This window comes from Oryctolagus cuniculus, chromosome 14 (assembly GCF_964237555.1).
Source record: "Oryctolagus cuniculus chromosome 14, mOryCun1.1, whole genome shotgun sequence".
Classification (NCBI taxonomy): domain Eukaryota; kingdom Metazoa; phylum Chordata; class Mammalia; order Lagomorpha; family Leporidae; genus Oryctolagus; species Oryctolagus cuniculus.
The window spans coordinates 68,669,191-68,691,812 of record NC_091445.1 but is presented as its reverse complement, the minus strand read 5'-3'; the positions used below and the strand labels follow the sequence as shown (position 1 = coordinate 68,691,812).

General features: G+C 45.2%; 1 protein-coding gene and 1 pseudogene across 12 annotated transcripts in view; both read right to left on the bottom strand.

Moving 5' to 3' along the window:
- ZNF131 (zinc finger protein 131) overlaps positions 1-8,481 on the bottom strand; it is a 35,712-nt gene extending 27,231 nt beyond the window's left edge. For 2 of the 12 annotated variants that reach the window (XM_070056688.1, XM_070056682.1), the window contains exons 1-3: positions 8,281-8,479; positions 7,196-7,334; positions 6,088-6,189 (exon numbers count right to left, since the gene is read on the bottom strand). Coding sequence is in view for 11 of the 12 variants with exons in the window: in XM_070056682.1 (XP_069912783.1) it covers positions 6,088-6,189; positions 7,196-7,319 (226 nt within the window). In the remaining variant the exon portion in view is untranslated. Of the gene's footprint in view, positions 1-6,087; positions 6,190-7,195; positions 7,335-7,574; positions 7,808-7,835; positions 8,243-8,280 lie in introns of those variants that run through there. The other 10 variants (XM_008262162.4, XM_070056684.1, XM_070056681.1 and 7 more) reach the window with 10 other exon arrangements.
- Positions 8,482-8,841: 360 nt separating this feature from the next.
- On the bottom strand, positions 8,842-11,746 carry LOC108177251 (26S proteasome complex subunit SEM1 pseudogene; annotated as a pseudogene).
- Between the last annotated feature and the right edge of the window lie 10,876 nt (positions 11,747-22,622).

The following is a 22,622-nucleotide window of genomic DNA, read 5'->3' as shown; positions in this document are numbered from 1 at the left end:
TTTTTTCCTTTGCGTGCAAAAGCTTTCTACCTTGATATAACATCACCATTTGTCTATTTTTTAGCTGCCTGAACTTCTGATGCCATATCTATGAAATAATACATTTTGTCCAAGGTTTATTTACTTTATGTGTTAAGATGATCATGTGATATTTACCCTTTATTCTGCCAATGCAGCGTATCACATTGATTTTTATATGTCCAACTATTCTTGCATCCCAAAAATAAATCTCATTTGATCATGTGTGATCTTTTAAATATGCTGTTGAATTCCATGACAGTATTTTGTTGAGGAATTTTTTTTTCCCATTTTATTTAACAGGCAGAGAGACACAGATGAAGAGAGATCTTCCATTTACTGGTTCATTCTCCAAATGCCCACAACGGCATAGACTAAACCCAGGAGCCCAGAACTCAATCTGTGTCTCCCAGGTGAGTGGCAGGGAACCAAGTACTTGAGACATTATCTGCTGCCTCCCACTGGCAGGAAGCTGGATCAGAACTTGAACTGGACCTGAACACAGGCACTCTAATACAAAATGAAGCACCCCAAGTGGCATCTTAACTACTGTGCCGGGGCCAGCACTGTGGCACAGCAAGTAAAGCTGCCACCTGTAGTGCCAGCATCCCATATGGGCACTGATCCACTTCCAATCCAGCTCTCTGCTATGGCCTGGAAAAGCAGAAGATGGACCAAGTGCTTGGACCCCTACACCTGTATGAGAAGACCTGGAGGAAGCTCCTGGCTTCTGATCAGCACAGCTCTGGACATTGCAGCCAATTGGGGAATGAACCAGCGGATGGACGACCTCTCTCTCTTTGTAACTCTTTCAAATAAATAAGTAAATCTTAAAAAACAAACAAAAAACTACTGCGCCAAATACCCACCCCTTCTTGAAGATTTCTGCATTTATATTTCTCAGGAATACTGGCCTATGGTTGTGTGTGTGTGTGTGAGAGAGTGAGAGGGAGAGAGAGGGAGGGGAGGAGAGGGGAGTAAGAGGAGAGGAGGAGGAGAGGGGAGAAGGAGGAGGAGAGGGGAGAAGGAGGAGGAGAGGGGAGGAGGAGGAGGAGAGGGGAGGAGGAGGAGGAGAGGAGGAGGAGAGGGGAGAGGAGAGGGGAGAGGAGAGGATAGAGGGAGAGGGGAAGGGAGAGGAGAGGGGAAAAAAGAAGACATCTTTAATGTCTTACGTCAGTGTCAGGGTAATGCTGGGCTCAAATCAATTTGGAAATATTCCTCTCTCTCCTACTTTCTGAGAAGAATGTGACAAGAATTTGTGTTAGGGGCCAGTATTGTGCATAGCAGGTAAGTTCCTGCCTGCAGTGCCGGCATTCCAGATGAGCACTAGTTCTAGTCCCAGCTGCTCCACTTTCGACCCAGCTCTGTGCTATGGCTTGGAAAGTAGTAAAAGATGACCCAAGTCCTTGGGCCCCTGCACCAGCATGGGAGACCCGGAAGAAGCTCCTGGCTCCTAGCTTCAGATCGGCCCAACTCCAACAGTTACGGCCATTTGGGAAGTGAAGCAGTGGATGGAAGACTCTCTGTTAACTCTTTCCAATAAATAAAATTAAAAAAAAAAAAAATTGGAGTTAATTATTTAAATGTTTAGCTGAATTCACTAGTGAGTGATGTCATCTGATCCTGGGCTTTTCTTTGCAAGGCTTTCATGAACTGCTTCAGTTCCACAGTAGTTACGAGTCTGTTCAGACTCTGCTTCTTCATGGTTTAAAAATGAAACTCTCTTTAACACTTCCCTGGGCTCAACTCTATACCTGTGTTGATAATTATAATTCAGACATCTCTTGGATGTAAGCTACTTGAAGGAAATTTTGAACTGTACACTCACTTCACAGTACCTAACAGTGTCTCCTACAATGCAGGCACACAAAGCAGAAATAAATTTAAGTTACTTTCAAAATTAAGATTCTATGGTTCTAACTTTTCTGTAAATCTTATTCAAAATTTAATTGCAGGGCCAGCACTGTGACATAGCAGGTAAAGCTGCTGTCTTTTAACACCAGCATCCCATAACGGGCACCAGTTCGAGTCCTGGCTGTTCCACTTCCAATCCAGCTCTCTGCTAAAGGCTTGGGAAAGCAACGGAAGATGGCCCAAGTTCTTGGGCCCCTGCACCCACATGGGAGACCCAGAAGCTCCTGCGACCTAGTGTTGATCTGGTGCAACCCTCGCCATTGTGGCCATTAGGGGAGTGAACCAGCAGATGGAAGATCTCTCATTTCTCTTTAACTCTTTCAAATAAGTAAATAAATCTTTAAAAAAAAATAATTCCAAAGTGATACTCTATTTATTTGCGCACCTTAATGCTATGCATTATTCTTTCAATCTACTGATGCAAGGCAATAAAAAGCTATTAACAGGAAGACAAAGTTATTTTTATATACATTTTAGATCAAGCAATGCCTAAGTCCAAATTGTATACAACATGTACAACTACAAATCATCCACTTTAAACACCTAAGTGAGGCTTCTGAGCAACACAGGATTACTGAGAGAGTACCATGTAATACTCAAATCAGCACCCTATATTTGTACAAAGGATACCACTCAAGGAGACAGAAATTTAGAGTTTTAATTTCACTTCTTGAATCAAGTATGGGATTTTTGGGCAAGTCAGAACCTCTGAGGCTCAGTGCTCATCTTTAAAATGTTTCAAAGCAATCTGAATATTAAGAAATAACACAAGGGGCCAGCACTGTGGCACAGTAGGCTAAGCTTCTGCCTATAGTGCCAGCATCCCATATAGGTGTCGGTTTATGTCCTGGACAGTTGTCTTCCAGTCCAGCTCTCTGCTTCTGACCTGAGAAAGCAGCGGAGGATGGTTCAAGTGCTTAGGCCCTTGCACCCAAGTAGGAGAACCAGAGAAAGCTCCTGGCTCCTGGCTTCAGACTGGCCCAGCTCCAGCTGTTGCCTCAACATTGACTGCACACTGGAACTGTCTTAGGGCAGTACTGCTCACATTTACTGTACATCTATAAGTCACTATTCATATTTTACAAATGGGGGTTCCAGTTCTGGCTAGGCTAGAGAAAGCAGGCTCCACCCTCGGGCTGGTGTTGTGGCACAGAGGGTTAAGTCATTGTCTATGATGCCAGCATCCCATTTGGGCACTGGTTCAAGACCCAGCTGCTCTATTTCCGATCCAGCTCCCTGCTAATGTACCCAGGAAAGCAGTGGAAGATAGTCCATGTGTTTAAAATTCTTGCACCCAGGATGGAGCTCCTGGGTTCAGGCTGGCCCAGGCCCCGGCCATTACAGCCACTGGGGAGTGAACCAGTGGATGGAAGATCTCTCTCCTTTTCTCTCTGTGTCTCCCTTTCTTGGTAACTCTGACCTTCAAATAAATAAAATTTTTAAAAACAAAACAAAATGAAACAAAAAACCACAGACTCCATCCATCTTGTCTGCTAATTAGAGCTAAAAATCCTGGGGAGAATATACAAAGCAAATACACAAGGATTCTGAAAAGTAAACAAAGCAGACTAAGGAGAGAAAAATCAAAACTCAAACATTGAGTTTCCTGGTTTTTATTTTTTTTTTCTCCCACATGTCCCAGTTTAGACTTCAGCAGAGCCCAAATCCCAAAACCGAGCAGTGGGTGGAGACAGAAAAAAGCTCCAGGAGGAACTCTTTTTGGCTACAAAACCAGGAAAGAAGATGGTGAGTGTAGGGGAATGGCCCAGAGTGGCAGAGAGATACTTCCTTCTGACAAGGGAACTAGGAGACTGTGATCTGAACAGTATGAAGGGAATGCATGTTTTTTTTTTTTTTCCCTTCTACTTTTTGTCTCTCATCACTTTGTCCATCTGTAGAAAGGTACAACATCACAGACTAAAACCTCAGGTTTCTAGGCAGAGAACCCTGAAAAGATGCCGGGAGCCTGAATACAGAGGAAATTGTGGAAATCTCTGTATGTAATCTTGAGCTCACCAGAGCTATACTGGCAGAACTGACCAAAGACAGTGTAACAAAGGCTTTGAGAACTGCACCACAGCATGGGCTGTGACACCCATGTCCTAAGGGGGTACACATGGGACCTGAACAGCATTACAAAGATTCTGAAGACTAAATCAGAATCTGACCCATAGCCCACATTGGGCAATTTGAACCTAACGAGGTTGATTGTCTGCTAAAACACAAAATCAAAATTAAAAAAAAAAAAAAAAAAACATTCTCCAGAAGATTTTAACAGCCCCCAGTCCCACGATATTCAAAACGTCTATGATACAATCCAAAACTCAACATATTTTACAGACAAGAAAGAAAGATGCTAAGATGTCCAAAGTCACAAAACCAACAAACAGTAATGCATGACTAGAACTAAAGTTTTTAAATTATACACCCAGAGCTTTCTCTGAAGCCAGGGATCTTTCTAGACAGTTATTCCAAAGTTAAGGGCATAAGACACTGAATCAAATGAATTCTTTAAACCTGAATGTGGCCAAATGACAAAAAGTGTTTTAGCATTTTACTTCCTTGGGCTTGTATGTGCTTTACCATGACATAGCAGGTCAGCAGTATTGAGACAGAAGAGAAAATCCCAATATGAGCTTTTTTTTCCCCCCCTTAACTTTCATTCTGCTCAGAAGCAAATTTCTCTTCAAAATGTTTTCTCTCTTCAAGGTAGACTAAAACTTTCCTTCTCCTCCCTCAGTAATACTATTCCATAGGAAGTCTTTACGACACTCTCTGCAGTCCTTTCTTAACCCACTATTAAATAGGTTCTAAAAGGTACCTCACCAATTCTTCATTTCTGGAGTCTGGCATAACACATAACATATAGCAAGTATTCAATGAGATAAGCTCCCATTAATGAGGCATTCTAAATGTTGTTCCAATTAATGATTACCAGCCTATTAACTCTTCAGATGAGGAGATAAATATGCAACTGAGGTAAAGTAACCTGGTAAGGGATATTCTAGTAAGCCTCAGGTGAACGAACTGAAGGAGTCTTGCCTCATAGTAAAAACCAATACCCTCCATGCAGTCAGACTCTCACTTTAATAAGCTTTGTTTATTTCTATTATGCCTGAGCTTTGTCCATCAGATCATCAAGAGATAATCTAGTTGCAGATATATCAGCTGGAAGGCTACACTGAAATATAACAAAATAAAGATATTCTTAACTCTTTGTTTTCTTTACTTCCCTAGGCACCAAATTTTTCCAAGGGAATAGTGTTTCTAGGCAACATGTTCATAACAAAGAATATGTACACAGTGAAAAGAGATACAAACCAAAATTGAGTAACTCTGGAAGAAGCTAAAATTCTGTACTCATGCAGGCGAACAGAATTATTTCCTACTCTTTTTGAATTTGATGGTGGTGGTGGGAGAGGCATTTAGTAGCAAAGCACAAAGGCATGGTAATGAATAGCACAAACTGAATTCCTCATAAGCTGAGCAACCTTGGGCAAAGTATCCTTTTGGAATCTGCTCCTTGATGTGTAAATTGGAAAATACCACCACTTAACTTCCCAAAAGATTGCTATGAGCCCCAGAGGACAGACATAAACTACAGAGCACAAAGCCTTGCATTTGGCTAGCTATTGTTAAAAGAGCCAAGTACAAAAATCACTTTTCATTTCAAGGTAATACCTAGTGGATGATCCCTTCACCTCATTCTGCAACCTGACTAGAATTTCCTCTGAATGCAACTTCAGCTCATCTTCCTTTGCCTCTTCCATATTACAGCAGTCCAAGTCACACTGCGCCTTACTGCGCCTTTAGAGGCCTCTTCTGTAACCTGCAGCACACCCACCAATATGAACCACAAGCCCACCAAACAGACTATAATTCACTTTCAGTGCATGTTTTCAAGAAAGAGTGACCACTGGTTTCAGCAATGACAAGAATTCCTTTTAGACACCAACATCTACCATCCAAGACTTTTTCCTAGCAGATCATCCTACCAAGCACTTTACTACAACTAAGAACTCTTTCAGGTAGCAAAAGAACAATTTATCTAGTCACCTACTAGGAACTACTGATGCCTGTCTCCCACTGTATGCTCACAAATTAACTGCCTTAAAACTTAAAGAGCCAGCTATGTGTACTAAGTATTGCATTTACCTTCTATCTCCACCAAAGGTTCCTGAGTAAACTCCTGAAAGAATTTGTAGAAGAACTTACTGCAAGCAGCCAAAACAGCCTTGTGAGCCTTAAAATGGTGTCCTACATTAAAAAAAAAAAAAAAAAGAAAATCAAACATATACACAAAAATCAAATGTGAAACTATAACCCAGAAGATTACATCAAGCAAAATAGATCTTTCTTCATAGTACCTACATAAATTATTGAACTAAAGTAAAAATATTTTTGGCAGGTATCTTGGCAGATTTTGATCTTAATTAGATGAAAACCAAATCTTTACTTCAAAAGCTTTATAAACTCAGTCTTCCAAAGGCCAGTTTAGGTAAACAGTCTAACACTTTCCGCTACCTTCAATTAACTAGTGAGAAGTATATCATACTGCTATATACAAAAATAAAAAACCACAAAATGTCATACATCATTTGGAAAGAAGGAAAAAAACACAGAATAAGCACAAAGCTGGATGCATCTGTGATAGGAAATATTTTAATGTGCCTAATATTTGTTAGTTTAATTTGTGACAGACCTGTAATAAACAAGACCTTGTCTCAAAAAGCTTACCTTCCCTAAACAGAAAAGGTATCATGCAGGACTTGCCTCCATTATAATGACAACTCCTAATTCTGGCAAGAACCCACTTTATTTTGGGGGCTCCCAAAGCTGATGTGAGTGCTGCGAAGGACTCTCTCACATTCTCCCAAGGGACTCCAGTGGGGGGACTCCTCAAAGCGGCTCACCCACAGGAGCTATATTAGCCAGACATGCTGTGACATCCTCCCAATCCCCAACGCCATCATTTTACACTCAAGTGTGCAAGGAGAAAAACTTCAACCGGCTCGAGGAGCAGCTAAAATGCGATGAACCCCACAATGTGTCGAAAGCAGGACTGGCCAACCAGCCTCCTGCAGCAGGACCTACGTGAGCAGTCGCTGACAAGTGCCCTCCAGTCCCAGCGCACACCCTGCACACTTTGGGAGGGAGTCACAGACGGTGGATTTAAAAAAAAAAAAAAAAAAAAAAAAGGCGGGTGGTGGAAGGGAAGAGACCGAAGCCCCAAATTCGCGCCGGTGCCCACTGCCCTACCCACCGTCGACAATCAGGGTGATGTCAGTAAAGCGGTCCTGCTCTCGCTGTTCATTCAATCGGTCCAGGATCATTTTATGATGTTCAGGGAACTCCTGAAGGCATTCCATCGTCTCTTCGGCCTCCATGGCCGTCGGGATGCTCTACAAAAGAGGAGCATGATAATGTACACCCATGAGGTCGGGCGGAGAAACAAAACCCCTAAAGCATAAAATTTATAAAAAAAAAAAAATGAAAAACAACACACAAAACCCCAGCAACGTGAAAGGGATGGGGGAGGGTGAGGGAAGAGAAGAGGAAGGCGAGGGAAGAAAGAAAGGCGAGCCCGAGTGGCCGCCGCGCGTTGGGGGCCGGAGCCGCGGCCGCGGGACTCCGAGCCTGACCTAATTGGAGTCGGGAGACGCGAGCTGGAGCGGGGTGGGCACAGCGCCGGAGGCTCCGGACGCCGGGGCGCGCAAGTCCGGCAAGGGAGGGGACCGGGCCGCCGCAGCGGCCCGCCAACGGCCCGCCGAGCCCTTCCGCCCAGCCCGGGTTCCCACCGTCCCCGGGACCCGGTCCGGCCCGCGGCCCACAACGACTCCCGGGTCGCCTCTCCCTCCCCCGCCCTCCCTCTTCTCCCCCGCCCCAACCGGGCCGGCACTCACACAGGGAAGGAGGAGCGCCCCGGGCCTGCGCGTCACTTACGTCGACGTCCTGCGTCACCGCGTCGGGCTCCGGCTGACGCGAACGCCTTCCGAGAGCGGGCCGAGGCAGGGAGGCGCCACGCCCCCAGAGCGCCCCTCCGTGGAGGGGCGGAGCCAACTCGGGATTTGGCGCTCGCCGAGGGCCAGGCCGCGCGTTCCCAAAGGAAATCGGGTTGCACTGGGGTTGGGCCCCAGCAGGGCCCAGCTGTCGGGGAAGCGGGGAGCTTAAGCCGCCGCCCTGCACCTTCCACCTCCCACCGCCCCTCACTTTACTCCAGGTGCCGGCGCTTCAGCCCGCGAGCTCAGGATAAAGTCGCCTACCGCGGCCCGGGCGTTTTAATCCGTGCCGCTCAGCCACGCCCCACCCCGCCCACTTTCCTCCCAGCCCGCGGTCGGCCCGCCTTACCTAGCTCGTGGTCCGCCCTCTCTTCTCTCTTTCCGTGCTCGCCCCCGCCGAGGCAAGGCTCGCCCCGCACCTCTCCCCGCGCCGCAGCTGCGACCCGCGCCCCATGGTCCCCGCATGAGCCGGGGCGCTCCCGCAGCTCGGGTCCAGCCGGTGTGCGTGCGCTCGCTCGGACGCGCCGGCGGCGGCGGCCACGGGCGCGAGCACGTTCGGGCCGCCGGGGACCTTCCTCCCCAGTGCCCGCCCTCGTCGCGCGGGGCCTGCGGCACGTGTTCGCTGGGTTGGGTACCTGGAACTGCTCAGAGTTGCTGATGCCCGGACTATACAGCGCCCCCACTCCGGCCTTAAAGAGACCCGTGACCCGTGACCCGTAATGACGGTGCGTGGCTGGCTCTTCCATTCACCTGGAGAAAGGCTTTTTGAGAATAATGTGGTAGTGGAGTTCTTTTCTCTAAAAGTCTCAAAACAGGGAGTGGAGAAAGCTGAAATAGCTACATGCAAGAGTGAAGGTGCTCATTACTTAAACACACGCATACTAAGGGTCAACACTGAGGCAGGCACTCGTTAAGGGGCCGGGAAATTAGCGATGGGCCAGGTGTCTGTGATTGCCACGTTGTTAATCTGGTAGATGGACATTTTGAACAGAAACTGTTTCTGTGCACTGCTGAGTGTTATGTGAAGAAACATAACCTGGGGGTCCTTGAAAGTCAGCGACCTGTAGGCAACCTGAGTGTTCTTAGCCAAGGGTACAGCACACGCAGAGAGGCACCGGGATGGCGGAATTCCCGGAACCGAAAGTCTGGCTAGAACAGACCCACAAGGGCCTTGCAAAAAGTTTAAGCATGGGGCTGGCACTGTGGCATAAAAGGTCAAGCGTCTGCCTGCTGCGCTGGCATCCTATATGGGTGGCCAGTTGGAGCCCTGGCTACTCCACTTCGGACCCAGTACCCTGCTAAAGTGCCTGGGAAAGCAGCAGAAGACAGCCCAAGTCCTTGGGCCCCTGCACCCACATGGGAGACGTGGAAATAGCTGTTAATAGTGTTAACCCGTTGTGCCACAGCGCTGGCCCCACGATTAACTTTTTATAAAGATTTATTTGTATGAAAGGCAGAGTCACAGAGAGGAGAGACAGAGAGAGATCGTCTATCTGCTTGCTCCCTCGCCAGCATAGCTGTAATGATCAGGGCCGGGCCAGGCCGAAGCCAGCAGTCTGGAACTCAATCCTGGTCTCCTTTGAGGGTGCAGGGGACCAAAGACTCTGGCCATATTCCACTGCTTTCCCAGGTGCACTTATCTATTTATTTATGTATGTATGTATTTTTAGATTTATTTATTTTGTAGAGAGAGAGAGCTCTTCCATCTGCTGGTTCACTCCTCAAATGACCACAATCGCTAGGGCTGGGCCAGGCTGAAGCCAGGAGCTAGTAGCTTCTTCCTGGTCTCCCACGTGGGTGGCAGGGGCCCAAGCACTTGGGCCATCCTCTGTATCTTTCCCAGGCCCATTAGCAGGCTGTGGCTTAACCCCCTCTGCCGCAATGCAGGCCCCTCTCAGGTGCATTTTAGAGTGATAAATTTAGTACTATAAGAAGAATGAATTGAATACAACAAATTATAAGTAGAACCCAACTGAGAGGTCACTCAATGCAACATCCTATAGAGGGAAACCAGGTTGAAGAAGTGCAGAAGCACAATGACCACAAAGATCCTGCTTGTGGGAATGAGGCTGACTGCTTTGTTCCAAGAACTGACTTTCTTCCTCTCCCCTCCCTGGGATATCTGAGGTCTGTACTGGCTGGTGTCATCTTATTCTCTCACCCCCAGTAAATATTGTAGGAACTGATGTAGACTGTCTAGTTAGGCACAGACTGCAAAATGCTGTTTTAGGGGCTAATGCGTAGAAACCAAAAATTTGTGTGTGTATTTAAAGATTTATTTGAAACAGTGACAGAGAGAGAAAAGAGATCTTCCACCTGCTAGGTCACTCCCCTAACGAAAGCAAGCAACCAGGAGCTCCATTCAGGTCTCCCATGTGGGTGGCAGGAACCCAAGTACCTGGGCCAAGTGGAGCAGCCAGGACTCAAATCTACACTCTGATATGGGATGCTGGCGTCACAGGTGGCAACTTAATCTTCTGCAGCACAACGCTGTTCCACTGAAAGCGTTTTAACTCTTTTTCTGTAAAGTGCTGATCTTTCTGATGTAACTATTTCTCTTGTTGCATTTTTCTACTTCAGTACATTTGGTGTAGTAGATAAATGACTGGTACTTTATTGGCTCAGTAAAAACACGTTTGGAAAAAAAAAGTATGTGGTAGCTTCTTTCAAACTGTCAGATTCCAAATATTTGTTCACTTTTCAATCCCAATTTTTCCCTCATCTTCTCTTATACTACTATGCCTGAATGACTGATAACACTGAACAGTGCTGTTGAAATAAATAAAAGGTGGGAAAGAAGGGTGTACCTGTAGAGGGGGGTGGGTCAGGCCAATTTTAATGGTTTTTTTGTTTGTTTGTTTTGGATAGGAGACACTTGGGAAATTTAAATGCTGACAAGGAAAGATCCAGCAGAAGATGATTAAAAAAAAATACAGGAAAGGGGCTGGAGCTGTGGTGTAGTAGGTTAAGCATTCACTTCTAGTGCTGGCCTGTGGGAGCTCCTGGCTCCTGGCTTCAGATAGGCCCAGTTCTGGCCATTGTGACCATTTGGGGGGTGAACCAGTGGATGAAAGACCTCTCTCCGTCTGCAGTATAGTTTTCTTGCTGTGTGCTTCTGTCATGCCAAATGACAAGCCCAGTAAGTATGAATTTCTTGCTTTCAAATGCATTTTGTACTTGGACTTCTGTTGCCCACTTACACAGCTTTAAATAAACAAGCTAGCCTGATACCCATGGAGTCTCCTCAAGTAGCCTAAATTCCCCTCCTATGCATAGAGGTGTTCAGGCAAGATACAAGATTTGCTCTTTCTCCTACCACTTCTCTTTTCTCTACCTGTGTCTATAATTCTGTCTCTCAAATAAATAAATAAAAACTTGGAAATAAATACAGGGAGAAAATCAGCTAAGTATGCAAGAGAGGGATTTACTTCGTTTTTTCTTTTTTTTTTTTTAAGAGCAAACTATTTATTTTTCTTGTGCTATGAAAACAAAAACAAATCCAGGCAAATAATGAAATAAACACATTTGTATTCCATCCTGAGTTCTCCATGCTAGAATTTAGTCAACAATTCAAGTTTAGGTTACTTCAGCATTTCTTCTGAAGGTTTCCGAGTCTCAGTCTCATAACCATGCTTCTCCAGTTCAGCTCATAACTGATTGGAGAAGTCATGCTCCATGTTATCACCATCCCAATTATCCTCCCAGACATGTGCATCTTCATCTAAACCAGCCCGGTCTATTGCAGGGAACACCTTGAACTTGTCTTCGTCCTCCTCTAGGAGACCTAAGTTTACCAGGTGCTTTTTCTTGGACATTGATACCTTCCTCACTGAACACCTCCCAGATGAGTAGGAAACACAGAGGCTTCACTCTTCTCCAGTGGAGTCCACACGGCCACACCACCGGCCAAAAGGGTGTTACTTTCAAGAAGTTGAGGAAATTCCTAACTGAATACCTCTAGTTTCTCTGTGAAATGGATGACGAGGTCGTCTACTAAAAGCTACAATTTCAGAGAGGAAGACCAAGTGTGTGTTGGAGATGGAGAAGTTTGTGATTAGTTGTCCAAGGCTGTGCAACACATTACCCCTCAAATGGGCAATTTTATTACTTCACAATTAATATCAGTCAGAAATCTGTGTGTTACTTACCTGGGTTTTCAGGATCTCTCAATGCTCCGATCAAGATGTCCGCTGGGAGTGCTGTCATCTCACCGCTCTGCTGGGGGAGGATCTGTTTTCTAGGTCATTCAAGTGGTTCTTCACAACGTTCATTTGTTCACAGGATCTTAGACTAAGGACTTAAGTTCTTCACAAAATCTCCCTCTGGGGGCTGGCGCTGTGCTGTAGAAATTTAAGCCACCGCTTGTGGTGCAGGCATCCCACATGGGCAACAGTTCTGTTTGAGTTCCTGGCTGTTCAGCTTCTGATCCAGCTCCCTGCTAATGTGCCTGGGAAAGCAGCAGAGGATAGCTCAAATCCTTTGGCCCATGCACCCATGTGGGAGACCTGGAAGAATCTCCTGCTTCTGGCTTCAGTCTGGACCAGCCCCAGCCATTGCGACCATTTGGGGAGTGAACCAGCAGATGGAAGACCTCTCTATCTTTCTCTCTCTCCCACTCTCTCTCTCTGTAATTCTGCCTTTCAAATATACAATAAATCCTTTTAAAGAAAGAACAGCTACAACAACAACAAAAAAATCCCAAAACCCCAAAACAGGAAATGCAGTAGCATTACCAGTATCTGGTAGCAATTGATGACATGGAATTTCTATAGCAGTAGTCTACCAAACACTGTAGCTTCTTCCAGAAGAATTCATCTGCAAAGACAGATGACACAATGAAGCTAGTGTTCAAACACAGTTCTCTGGTATGAATGTGTCAGTATGACAAGCAGGCTTATAGATTTTCTCTAGAATTAAAATAGATTCTTCAAACTCAATGGGACTTGACTGGTATTTCTGGATACCTTAGTGGTATCCTTTGGTGTGTTTAGGGAAACTAATGGGACAGTATGATGATTAACAACATTATTTTGAAAGAGCCTAAGTTGAAATTTTGATTCAACTTAATGGCTGGGTGCTTTAGGCAAGTGGTTTAACTTCATTAGGCTTCCATTTTCTCAGCTTTGAAATGATTCTGTGGAAGGCCTGCCTCCTTAGCGCAGTAGGCACTGCGTCAGTCTTATAATCTGAAATGATTCTGTGAAAGCAAATGGGATAATATATGGCAAGCACTTATGTTAGTACCTGGTCCATAATAGCTTTCAGAAAATGGCCATCACTGCTATGCTCCAGTATAAGCTTTGTATTCCACCTGTTAGACTTTTTAAAAAGCTGACTATAGGGGGCCAGCGCCATGGTATAGCAGATAAAGCCATTGCCTGCAGTGCCGGCATCCCATATGGGTGCTGGTTAGAGTCCCAGCTGCTCCACTTCCAATCCAGCTCTCTGCTGTGGTCTGATAAAGCTCCTGCACCCACATGGGAGACCTGGAGGTAGCTCCTGGCTCCTGACTTCAGATCGGCGCAGCTCCAGCTGTTGCAGCCAATTGGGGAGTGAACCAGCGGATGGAAAACCTCTCTCTCTCTCTGCCTCTCCTTCTCTCTCTGTTAACTCCGACTTTCAAATAAATAAACACATTTAAAAAATACCTTTATATAAGCTATATATGGAGCAACAAAGATCTCATCTTTTTAGAATTTATTTATTTGAGTGGCAGAAAGTCACAGAGAGAGCTCCCATCTATTGATTCACTCCCCAAAGTATCCTTAACAGAAATTCAATGTACAGGTGGGTCACAGGAACACAAATACTTGAGCCATCACTACTGCCTTCCAAAGAGAATATTAACAGGAAACTGGGCTGATGCTGCGGCTCAGTGGGCTAATCCTCCGCCTGCGGCGCCAGCACATGGGGTTCTAGTCCTGGTTGAGGCGCCGGATTCTGTCCCGGTTGCTCCTCTTCCAGTCCAGCTCTCTGCTGTGGCCCGGGAGTGCAGTGGAGGATGGCCCAAGTGCTTAGGCCCTGCACCCGCATGGGAGACCAGGGGAAGCACCTGGCTCCTGGCTTCAGATCAGCACTTCAGCTGCAGCACGCCGGCCGCAGAAGCCATTGAGGGGTGAACCAATGGAAAAGGACGACCTTTCTCTCTCTCTCTCTCTCTGTCCACTCTGTCTGTCAAAAAAAAAACAAAAAACAAAAAAACAAAAAAACAAAAAAAAACAAAAAAGCCAGGAAACTGGAATCAGAAGCAGAGCCCGGACTCAAACCCAAGAACTCCACTATGGGATGCAGGTATCCAAAGTGGTCTCTTAATCATTGGACCAAATGCCTGTCGCATGAGCTTCTCTTTGTAACTGCCCGAAGAAACTGAAAATTCAGCACATTCCCAGTGAGTCCATAAGTACAACAATCTGAAAAGAAAGATAATGACAAGCTTAGATTTTTTTTGGAGGGGCCCACAATATTTTGCGTATGCCACAGATAAGAAGCTGACAAAATCATTAGGGATATTTCCTTCCTTTCTTCTTTCAGGCAACCTTGTTGGTCCCAGGAAGGAAATATGTTCTGTTATGTGCCACATATCAAAGTTTAGCTCAAAGATGGACCACATATACAACACTAGTCCCATGCCATTATACTGCATAGTGATGTTGTAGCTTAGTCTGTATGTATGTTGTGATGTCCAGCAATATCAAAGTCATCAAACAACGCCTCTCAGAATGTGTCCCTGTCATTAAGTGGCTTGTGACTGTAGCACTTGGTTGGTTTCCAGCTTGTAGATGTTGGCTTTACTCACAGAGTAGTCAAACGTTAATATGGGTTGGAAATTCCAAATTAGGGGAAATGTGATCATTGCTGTGGAGCTGGAGAAGAAGACAGGACTGAGGCGTATAGCAAACATCACAGGAAATAGTAAGCTATACAAGGACCAGAAGTTTTCTTTTCAGCTGTGTTATCCCCAGTGGCTGCGAAATTCTGTTCCCAGGTTCAGCTCCAGTCCCATCTAAACATAACAATATGAAATGTAATAACACCTTTTTTTAAAAGTATCAGTTTTTTTTTTTCAATTTATTTGACAGGTAGAGTTATAGACAGTGAGAGAAGAGACAAAGAGAAAGGTCTTCCTTCCATTGGCTCACTCCCCAAATGGCCACTACAGCTGGCACTGCATCAATCTGAAGCCAGGAGCCAGTGCTTCTTCCTGGTCTCCCACGTGGGTGCAGGGACCCAAGCACTTGGACCATCCTCCACCTGGGCCACAGCAGAGAGCTGGACTGGAAGAGGAGCAACTGGGACTAGAACCCAGTGCCCATATGGGATGCTGGCACCCCAGGTGGAGGATTAACCAAGTAAGCCACAGTGCCGGCCCCAGTAACAGCTTTGTACTAGAAACTGCAGCATTTCTCCTAGCAGCCGGAGACAAGTATGTTGTTATTGTCAAAGTGCCTGTTAAGAACCAAGTATTATTGCTTTTATTTTATCTTTTTTTTTAAAATATTTATTTATTTATTTGAAAGTCAGAGTTACATAGAGAGAGGAGAGGCAGAGAGAGGCAGGTCTTCCATCTGTTGGTTCACTCCACAGTTAGCCTCAATGGTTGGTGCTGCGCTGATCCGAAGCCAGAAGCCAGGAGCTTCCTCCAGGTCTCCCACGCAGGTGCAGGGGCCCAAGGAGTTGGGCCATCTTCTACTGCTTTCCCAGACCATAGCAGAGAGCTGCATTGGAAGTGGAGCAACCGGATCCACTTCCAATGCCCAAATGGGATGCTTACACTGCAGGCAGCAGCTTTAACCGCTATGCCACAGTACCGGCCTCTACTGCTTTTATTTTTATTGTAAACACAGAATTTATTAGATCTTGCTCCTTCATCTTTTGGTGGATTGTCCCCTTTGGTGCCCCAATACAATACTTTTAATTCTATTCTAATATATTTGAGATTAAACCCATTACATTAATATTTGTTTTCTTTTTTGCAAAAAAGATTTATTTATTTATTTGAAAGGCAGAGTTACAGAGAGGCAGATGCAGAGAGAGAAAGAGAGAGAGAGAGAGAGAGAGAGAGAGAGAGAGAGAGAGAGAGAAAGAGGAGTCTTCCATCTGCTGGTTCACTCCGCAAATGGCCTCAAGGGTCGGAGCTGTGCCGATCCGAAACCAGGAGTCAGGAGCTTCTCCAGGGTCTCCCATTTGGGTGCAGGGACCCAAGGACTTGGGCCATCCTCCACTGCCTTCCCAGTCCATAGCAGAGAGCTGGATTGGAAGTGGAGCGGCCAGGACTTGAACTGGCGCCCATGTGGGATACTGGCACTGCAGGTGGAGGCTTCACTCACTACGCCACAGTGCCAGCCCCAGGATACTGTTTTGTTGTTCATGTACTTAACATTCATTCAGATTCGCTCATACTTTACCCTTTGTGTTTTTCTTCACTCAAGCTCCATCTTTGAACTTCAAACTCGTGTTACTTTCAGTCTGCTTGCGAAAGATTTTTAAAGTGTTTTCATTGGGGTACGTCTGTTGGTGACAGATTTTCATAGTTTTGTCTAAAGTCATTTTTTAAAAACTTCTGTGAAAGGCAGCCTCTAAGATGACTTTCACAAGGCTAGAACTAGAGTGCGATGAGTTGAGGCACTCTCTGGTGTGCCAACAATTCAGTAATCAAGAATAACATTTTAATACAATATTTTTAAAAGTAGGATCAGCCGGCGCCGTGGCTCAATAGGCTAATCCTCCACCTTGCGGCGCCGGCACACCGGGTTCTAGTCCCGGTTGGGGCGCCGGATTCTGTCCCGGTTGCCCCTCTTCCAGGCCAGCTCTCTGCTATGGCCAGGGAGTGCAGTGGAGGATGGCCCAGGTGCTTGGGCCCTGCACCCCATGGGAGACCAGGAAAAGCACCTGGCTCCTGGCTCCTGCCAGGATCAGCGCGGTGCGCCGGCTGCAGCGGCGGCCATTGGAGGGTGAACCAGCGGCAAAGGAAGACCTTTCTCTCTCTGTCTCTCTCTCTCACTGTCCACTCTGCCTGTCAAAAAAAAAAAAAAAAAAAAAAAAAAAAAAAAGTAGGATCAGCCATGTGGCACAGTTGAAAAAGATGTCACTTGGGATACTCACATTTGATACGGGAACTACCAGTTCAAATCAAAGTTCAAAGCATTTACTCCACTTTCAATCCAGCTCTCTACTAATGTGCTTTGGAAGCAGAGGATGATAACTTAAGTAGTTGAGTTCCTGCAACCCATGTGGGAGACTTGTGTGGAGCTCCTGGCTCCTGGCTTCAGCCTGGCCCAGACCTGGCTGTTATTGACATTTGGAAAATGTGGACATTTGGAAAGTGAACCAGTAGATGGAAGATTCTCTCTCTCTCTCTCTCTCTCTCTCTCTCTCTCTCTCTTCCTGTCACTGCCTTTCAAATAAAGAAATAAACTTTAAAAAAATAAAGAAATAAGTGCAGGACTTCCATTTGTGGAAAGATATAGTAAATGCATCTTCTCTAATTCTCACACCAAGAACAACCGAAATCCCTGGACATTATATTTCAAAACACAAATTTAAAGAAGATTCCAAAAAAAAAAAAAAATGAAGAGAAAAAACTGACTAGGGACCTTGAAGCCTGAAGAACAGGCCTCACATATCTGAACTTTGAGCCAAAGAAGACAACAAATAAGAAATGCCAGTGAGTACGCACAAGAAAAACTCTGACAAATGTTTGCTTTCTCTAGTTAAAAAAAATAGCCGGCGCCGTGGCTCAATAGGCTAATCCTCCACCTTGCGGCGCCGGCACACCGGGTTCTAGTCCCGGTTGGGGCGCCGGATTCTGTCCCGGTTGCCCCTCTTCCAGGCCAGCTCTCTGCTATGGCCAGGGAGTGCAGTGGAGGATGGCCCAGGTGCTTGGGCCCTGCACCCCATGGGAGACCAGGAAAAGCACCTGGCTCCTGGCTCCTGCCAGGATCAGCGCGGTGCGCCGGCTGCAGCGGCGGCCATTGGAGGGTGAACCAACGGCAAAGGAAGACCTTTCTCTCTCTGTCTCTCTCTCTCACTGACCACTCTGCCTGTCAAAAAAAAAAAAAAAAAAAAAAAAAAAAAAAATAGCAAAGGAACTACCTAGAAAGACAGAAAAATTTCAGACAAAAAATTCATTATTGACAACATCACAGAAAAAATACGTGGCCTCATCTTCATCCACATCAGCAAAGGCTAAGTAAGGGACCTAAATTTCTATCCCTCTCCAGGCTATAGTGAGGCACCCTAGCTTCCACGTATCCCGTGCGGTGGTGTCAGAGAAGGCCAAGTAGGGGCCCAGACTTTCATTGACCCAGAGCAGTAACAAGATTCCCTTCTTTCTTGTCCTGGAGTGATGTCAGAGAACAAAGTCATGGCTTTCACCATTATCCAGCAGTCGTAAGACCGTATCTACTTCAGTGTTGGTGGATCTTGTCAGTAGCAAGAACATACCTACTTCTGACATGTAATAATAAGAAGTAACTTCCTCTTTTGATGTCAAAAGAGACCAGATGGGAAACCTGGACTTCTGTCTCTATTTAGTGGTAATAAAGTTGCACCCCACCCCTTGCTCTGCTGGAACAGTGTCATAAAAAAGAGCCAATAAAAACAAAATGTTTAAATAATATCCATGGGGCCGGTGCTGTGGTGCAGTGGGTTAATGCCCTGGCCTGAAGCGCTGACATCCCATATGGGCACTGGTTCAAGACCTGGCTGCTCCACTTCTGATCCAGCTCTCTGCTATGGCCTGAGAAAGCAGTAGAAGATGGCCCAAGTCCTTGGGTCCATGCACCCAAATGGGAGATCTGGAAGAAACTCCTGGCTTCCGATCAGCTCAGTTCCAGCCATTGCGGCCAACTGGGAAGTGAACCATCAGATGATATCTCTCTCTCTTTCTCTCTCTCTGCCCCTCCTCTCTCTGGGTAACTCTGACTTTCAAATAAATAAATAAATCTTTTTTTTTTTAAATAAATAATACCCAGAGTCTAATAACCTGTGAAAATACCTAGGTTTTAAATTTAAAAAACCATTCATCCTACCAAAAGAAGAACCAAGAGACTCTTAAACTCAATGCCAAAGACAATAAATATTGTCAATACCACAATACTAAAGATACAGAATTAGTAAGCAAAAATTATTCCCTTGATAAAAATGCTTCAAGGAGCAATTATGAACATGCTTGAAACAATTGAAAAAAAAGTAGAGAACCAAATGGAAACTTCAGAAATGAAAAGTTTAATAACTGAAATAAAAAGTTCAGAGAAGAATGGAGGATATAGAAGAAAGAATCAGTCAGCTTAAAGAGAGAAGAATAAAAATTACCTAATTTGAAGAACATAGAAAATGTTAGTCAGCCAAAATGCCTGAGAAGAGCTATGAAGGAAGAAGATTTATTACAGTTTTGGATATTCACAACCCAGCATTGTATGGTTCCATTAATATGACAACTGTTGAAGGTGGTGGAATGTGTATAGAGGGAGGGTCACATAGTGGGCCAGGAAGGAGAGAGAGGAAGAGAGAGAGAGAGAGCGAGTGAGAGAAAGCTCCAGGACAAACTCACCCTTTATAATCAACCTTCTCAAGAGGATTACTTTCTTAGGGCATGCCTCAATGATCTAGGCTTACCAACTAGACACTACAATTAGATAAAGTCTCAATCCTTGATCCACTAATCAGTAACAGTAATCTGTCAAGTATTCAAGTAAAACTTTGTGCCTTTGGGGGACCACCAAACTATTGAAACCCTTACAGAAAGAAAACAAACTAAACGGTGAACTCAGCCCTAGGGGGCTGTAGAACTGTGGTAAAAGAGATTTATATTCTTGTGCTCAGAGAGTCTGAAGTAGAGGAGAAACAGAGTAAAGCTGAAAAGTACTTGTAGAAATGATGGTTGAGGACAGCGGAGGGGCCAGCGCTGTGACGCAGCGGGTTAACACCCTGGCCTGAAGCGCTGGCATCACATATGGGCACTGGTTCGAGACCTGGCTGCTCCACTTCTGATCTAGCTCTCTGCTATGGCCTGGGAAAGCAGTAAGAAGATGGTCCAAGTCCTTGGGCCCCTGCACCCGCGTGAGAGACTTGGAGGAAGCTCCTTGCTCCTGGGTTCGGATCGGCACAGCTCTGGCTGTTGTGGCCAATTGGGGAGTGAATCATCGGATGGAAGACCTCTCTCTCTGCCTCTCCTCTCTCTGTGTAACTCTGACTTTCAAATAAATAAATAAATCTTTTTAAGAAAAAAAATGATGGTTGAAAACCAAATTGGGTGAGTCATAAGTCTGTAATTCAAAATGCTGAGAAAACCTATAGGATAAATGAAAATAAATCAGCACTAAGATCAATCATAATTAAATTTCTGAAAAATGAAGACAAAAATTTTTGAATGCAGTCAAAAAACTAAAAGTTACTGTAAAGAAAAACAATTCAAGTGGCATTTTTTAAAAAATCAGAAACCATGGAGGGGAAGGCACTGTGGCACCATCTCATATGGGTGCCTGTTCAAGTCTTGGCTGCTCCACTTCTGATCAAGCTGGATCTTTCCCTGGTAATGTGCCTGGGAAAGCAGCAGATGACCCAAGTCCTTAGATCCCTGCATTCATATGAGAGACCCAGATAGATCTTCAAGCTCTTGGCTTCAGCTTGGCCCAGTCGTAGCTGTTGTGGTCATTTGGGGAGGAAACCAGTGGATTGAAGATCTCTCTGTTTCTCCTCTATCTCTGTAATTCTGCCTTTCAAATAAAATAAATAAATAAATAAATCTTTAAAAGAAAAGAATAAACCAGGGAGGCCAGAAGAAAGTCGCACAATATTTTTCATATTCCTTCTACTCCATTTTCTATCTCCTGTTAAGACTTCTTATTAGACCTATTAGACTTTCTCCTTATCTCCTGTATTTTCCATCTCTTGGACTTTTCTTCTACCTTCCTCACAGACATTTTCTTCTGATATTTTTTCTTGTCCACTAATTCTCTCTTCAACTATATCTAATCTGTTTAACCCACTGAATTTTTAAGTTGGCTCCTATATTGTAGTTCTTTTTGATTCTTTTTTCTTTTGACAGGCAGAGTGGACGGTGAGAGAGAGACAGAGAGAAAGGTCTTCCTTTGCCGTTGGTTCACCCTCCAATGACCACCGCGGCTGGTGCGCTGCGGTCGGCGCACAGCACTGATCCAATGGCAGGAGCCAGGTGCTTCTCCTGTTCTCCCATGGGGTGCAGGGCCCAAGCACTTGGGCCATCCTCCACTGCACTCCCTGGCCACAGCAGAGAGCTGGCCTGGAAGAGGGGCAACCGGGACAGAATCCGGCGCCCCAACCGGGACTAGAACCTGGTGTGCCAGCGCCGCAAGGCGGAGGATTAGCCTAGTGAGCCGCGGTGCCGGCCTCTTTTTGATTCTTGCTTATCACTTCTGATTCTCCACTAAGATTTTCTTTTAGGCCTTCAAATGCACTATCAGCATTAAAATTTTTTTGAATACAAAATTTTTAATGATTTAGCAATTTTAAACATTTTTTCATATGTACTTGATATGCAGAATATTATATACATATACAAACATACTAGTTTTCTTGGACACAGGGATATTAATATTACATAATGTGAGATTTGTAATAAGGGTTGTAAAGTGAGGAAAATGGTATATTCTTAGGTAGGGAGCATAATTTAGTGAATTCAGAATTCAGTGAATTCTATATACCAAATAATATAACACCCAAACATTTTTTAAGGGTTTACTTATTTTATTTGAAACAGCATTACAGAGAGAGAGAGAGAGAGAGAGAGAGAGAGAGAGATGAGAGACACACAGAGAGAAAGATGTTCCAACAACTAGTTCACTCCCCAAGTGGCCATGATGGCCTGGGCTGGGTCAAGCCAAAGCCAGGAGCCAGGAGTTTCATCCTGGTCTCCCATGTGGGTACAGGGGCCCAAGCACATGGGCCATCTTCCACTGCATTCCCAGGCACGTTAGCAGGGAGCTGAATGGGAAGCAGAGCAGCTGGATTCGAACTGGAACCCATATGAGAAGCTGATTCATGGTGGCTTAACCCACTACACTACAGCGCTGACCCCCCTCCACACATTTTTATGCCAAGTTTTTCAACCTTACCTCTCATTTTCTTGTTCAATTTTTTAATTTGAGAGGCAGGGACAAAGAGAGAGAGAGAGAGAGAGAGAGAGAGAGAGAATTCCCCTCCACTGATTCACTCTTTAAATGTCCACAATCCTTGGGGCTTGGCAGGGTCCAAAGCCAGGAACCAGGAATGAAATCCATGTCTCCCTTGTGGGAGGTGATAACTCAATTACTTGAACCATGATTGCTGTTCCCTAGTGAATCCGGGGCTAGTTTCTGTATCCACGACATCCATTCAGCCTCTGATGCACTTGGGCTTTGGGCAATTTATGTGGATGGGATTTGATGTGTCTGTGTGAGGTTTGCAGAAGCGTTAATGTATCTATTGGCCCTTGCAAGAGCCAAAGAGATGGTGTCATAGCCTTTGTAGGAGTTCAGGGCCAACTGGACAAAGGCAAGGATCTGGTCCCTGGCCTTGAGGAAGTGGCTGCATGCTGGCTGCTCACCTGCAGTACATACATTTTCAGTTTGGGCACCCTCTGAATCTATATGTCATCTGTCATGGTCCCTAAAAGCACTGTGACTTTGTTGTTTCCAGGCAGGGAGCTTCATCTTCTGGGTCATCTGAAGCAGG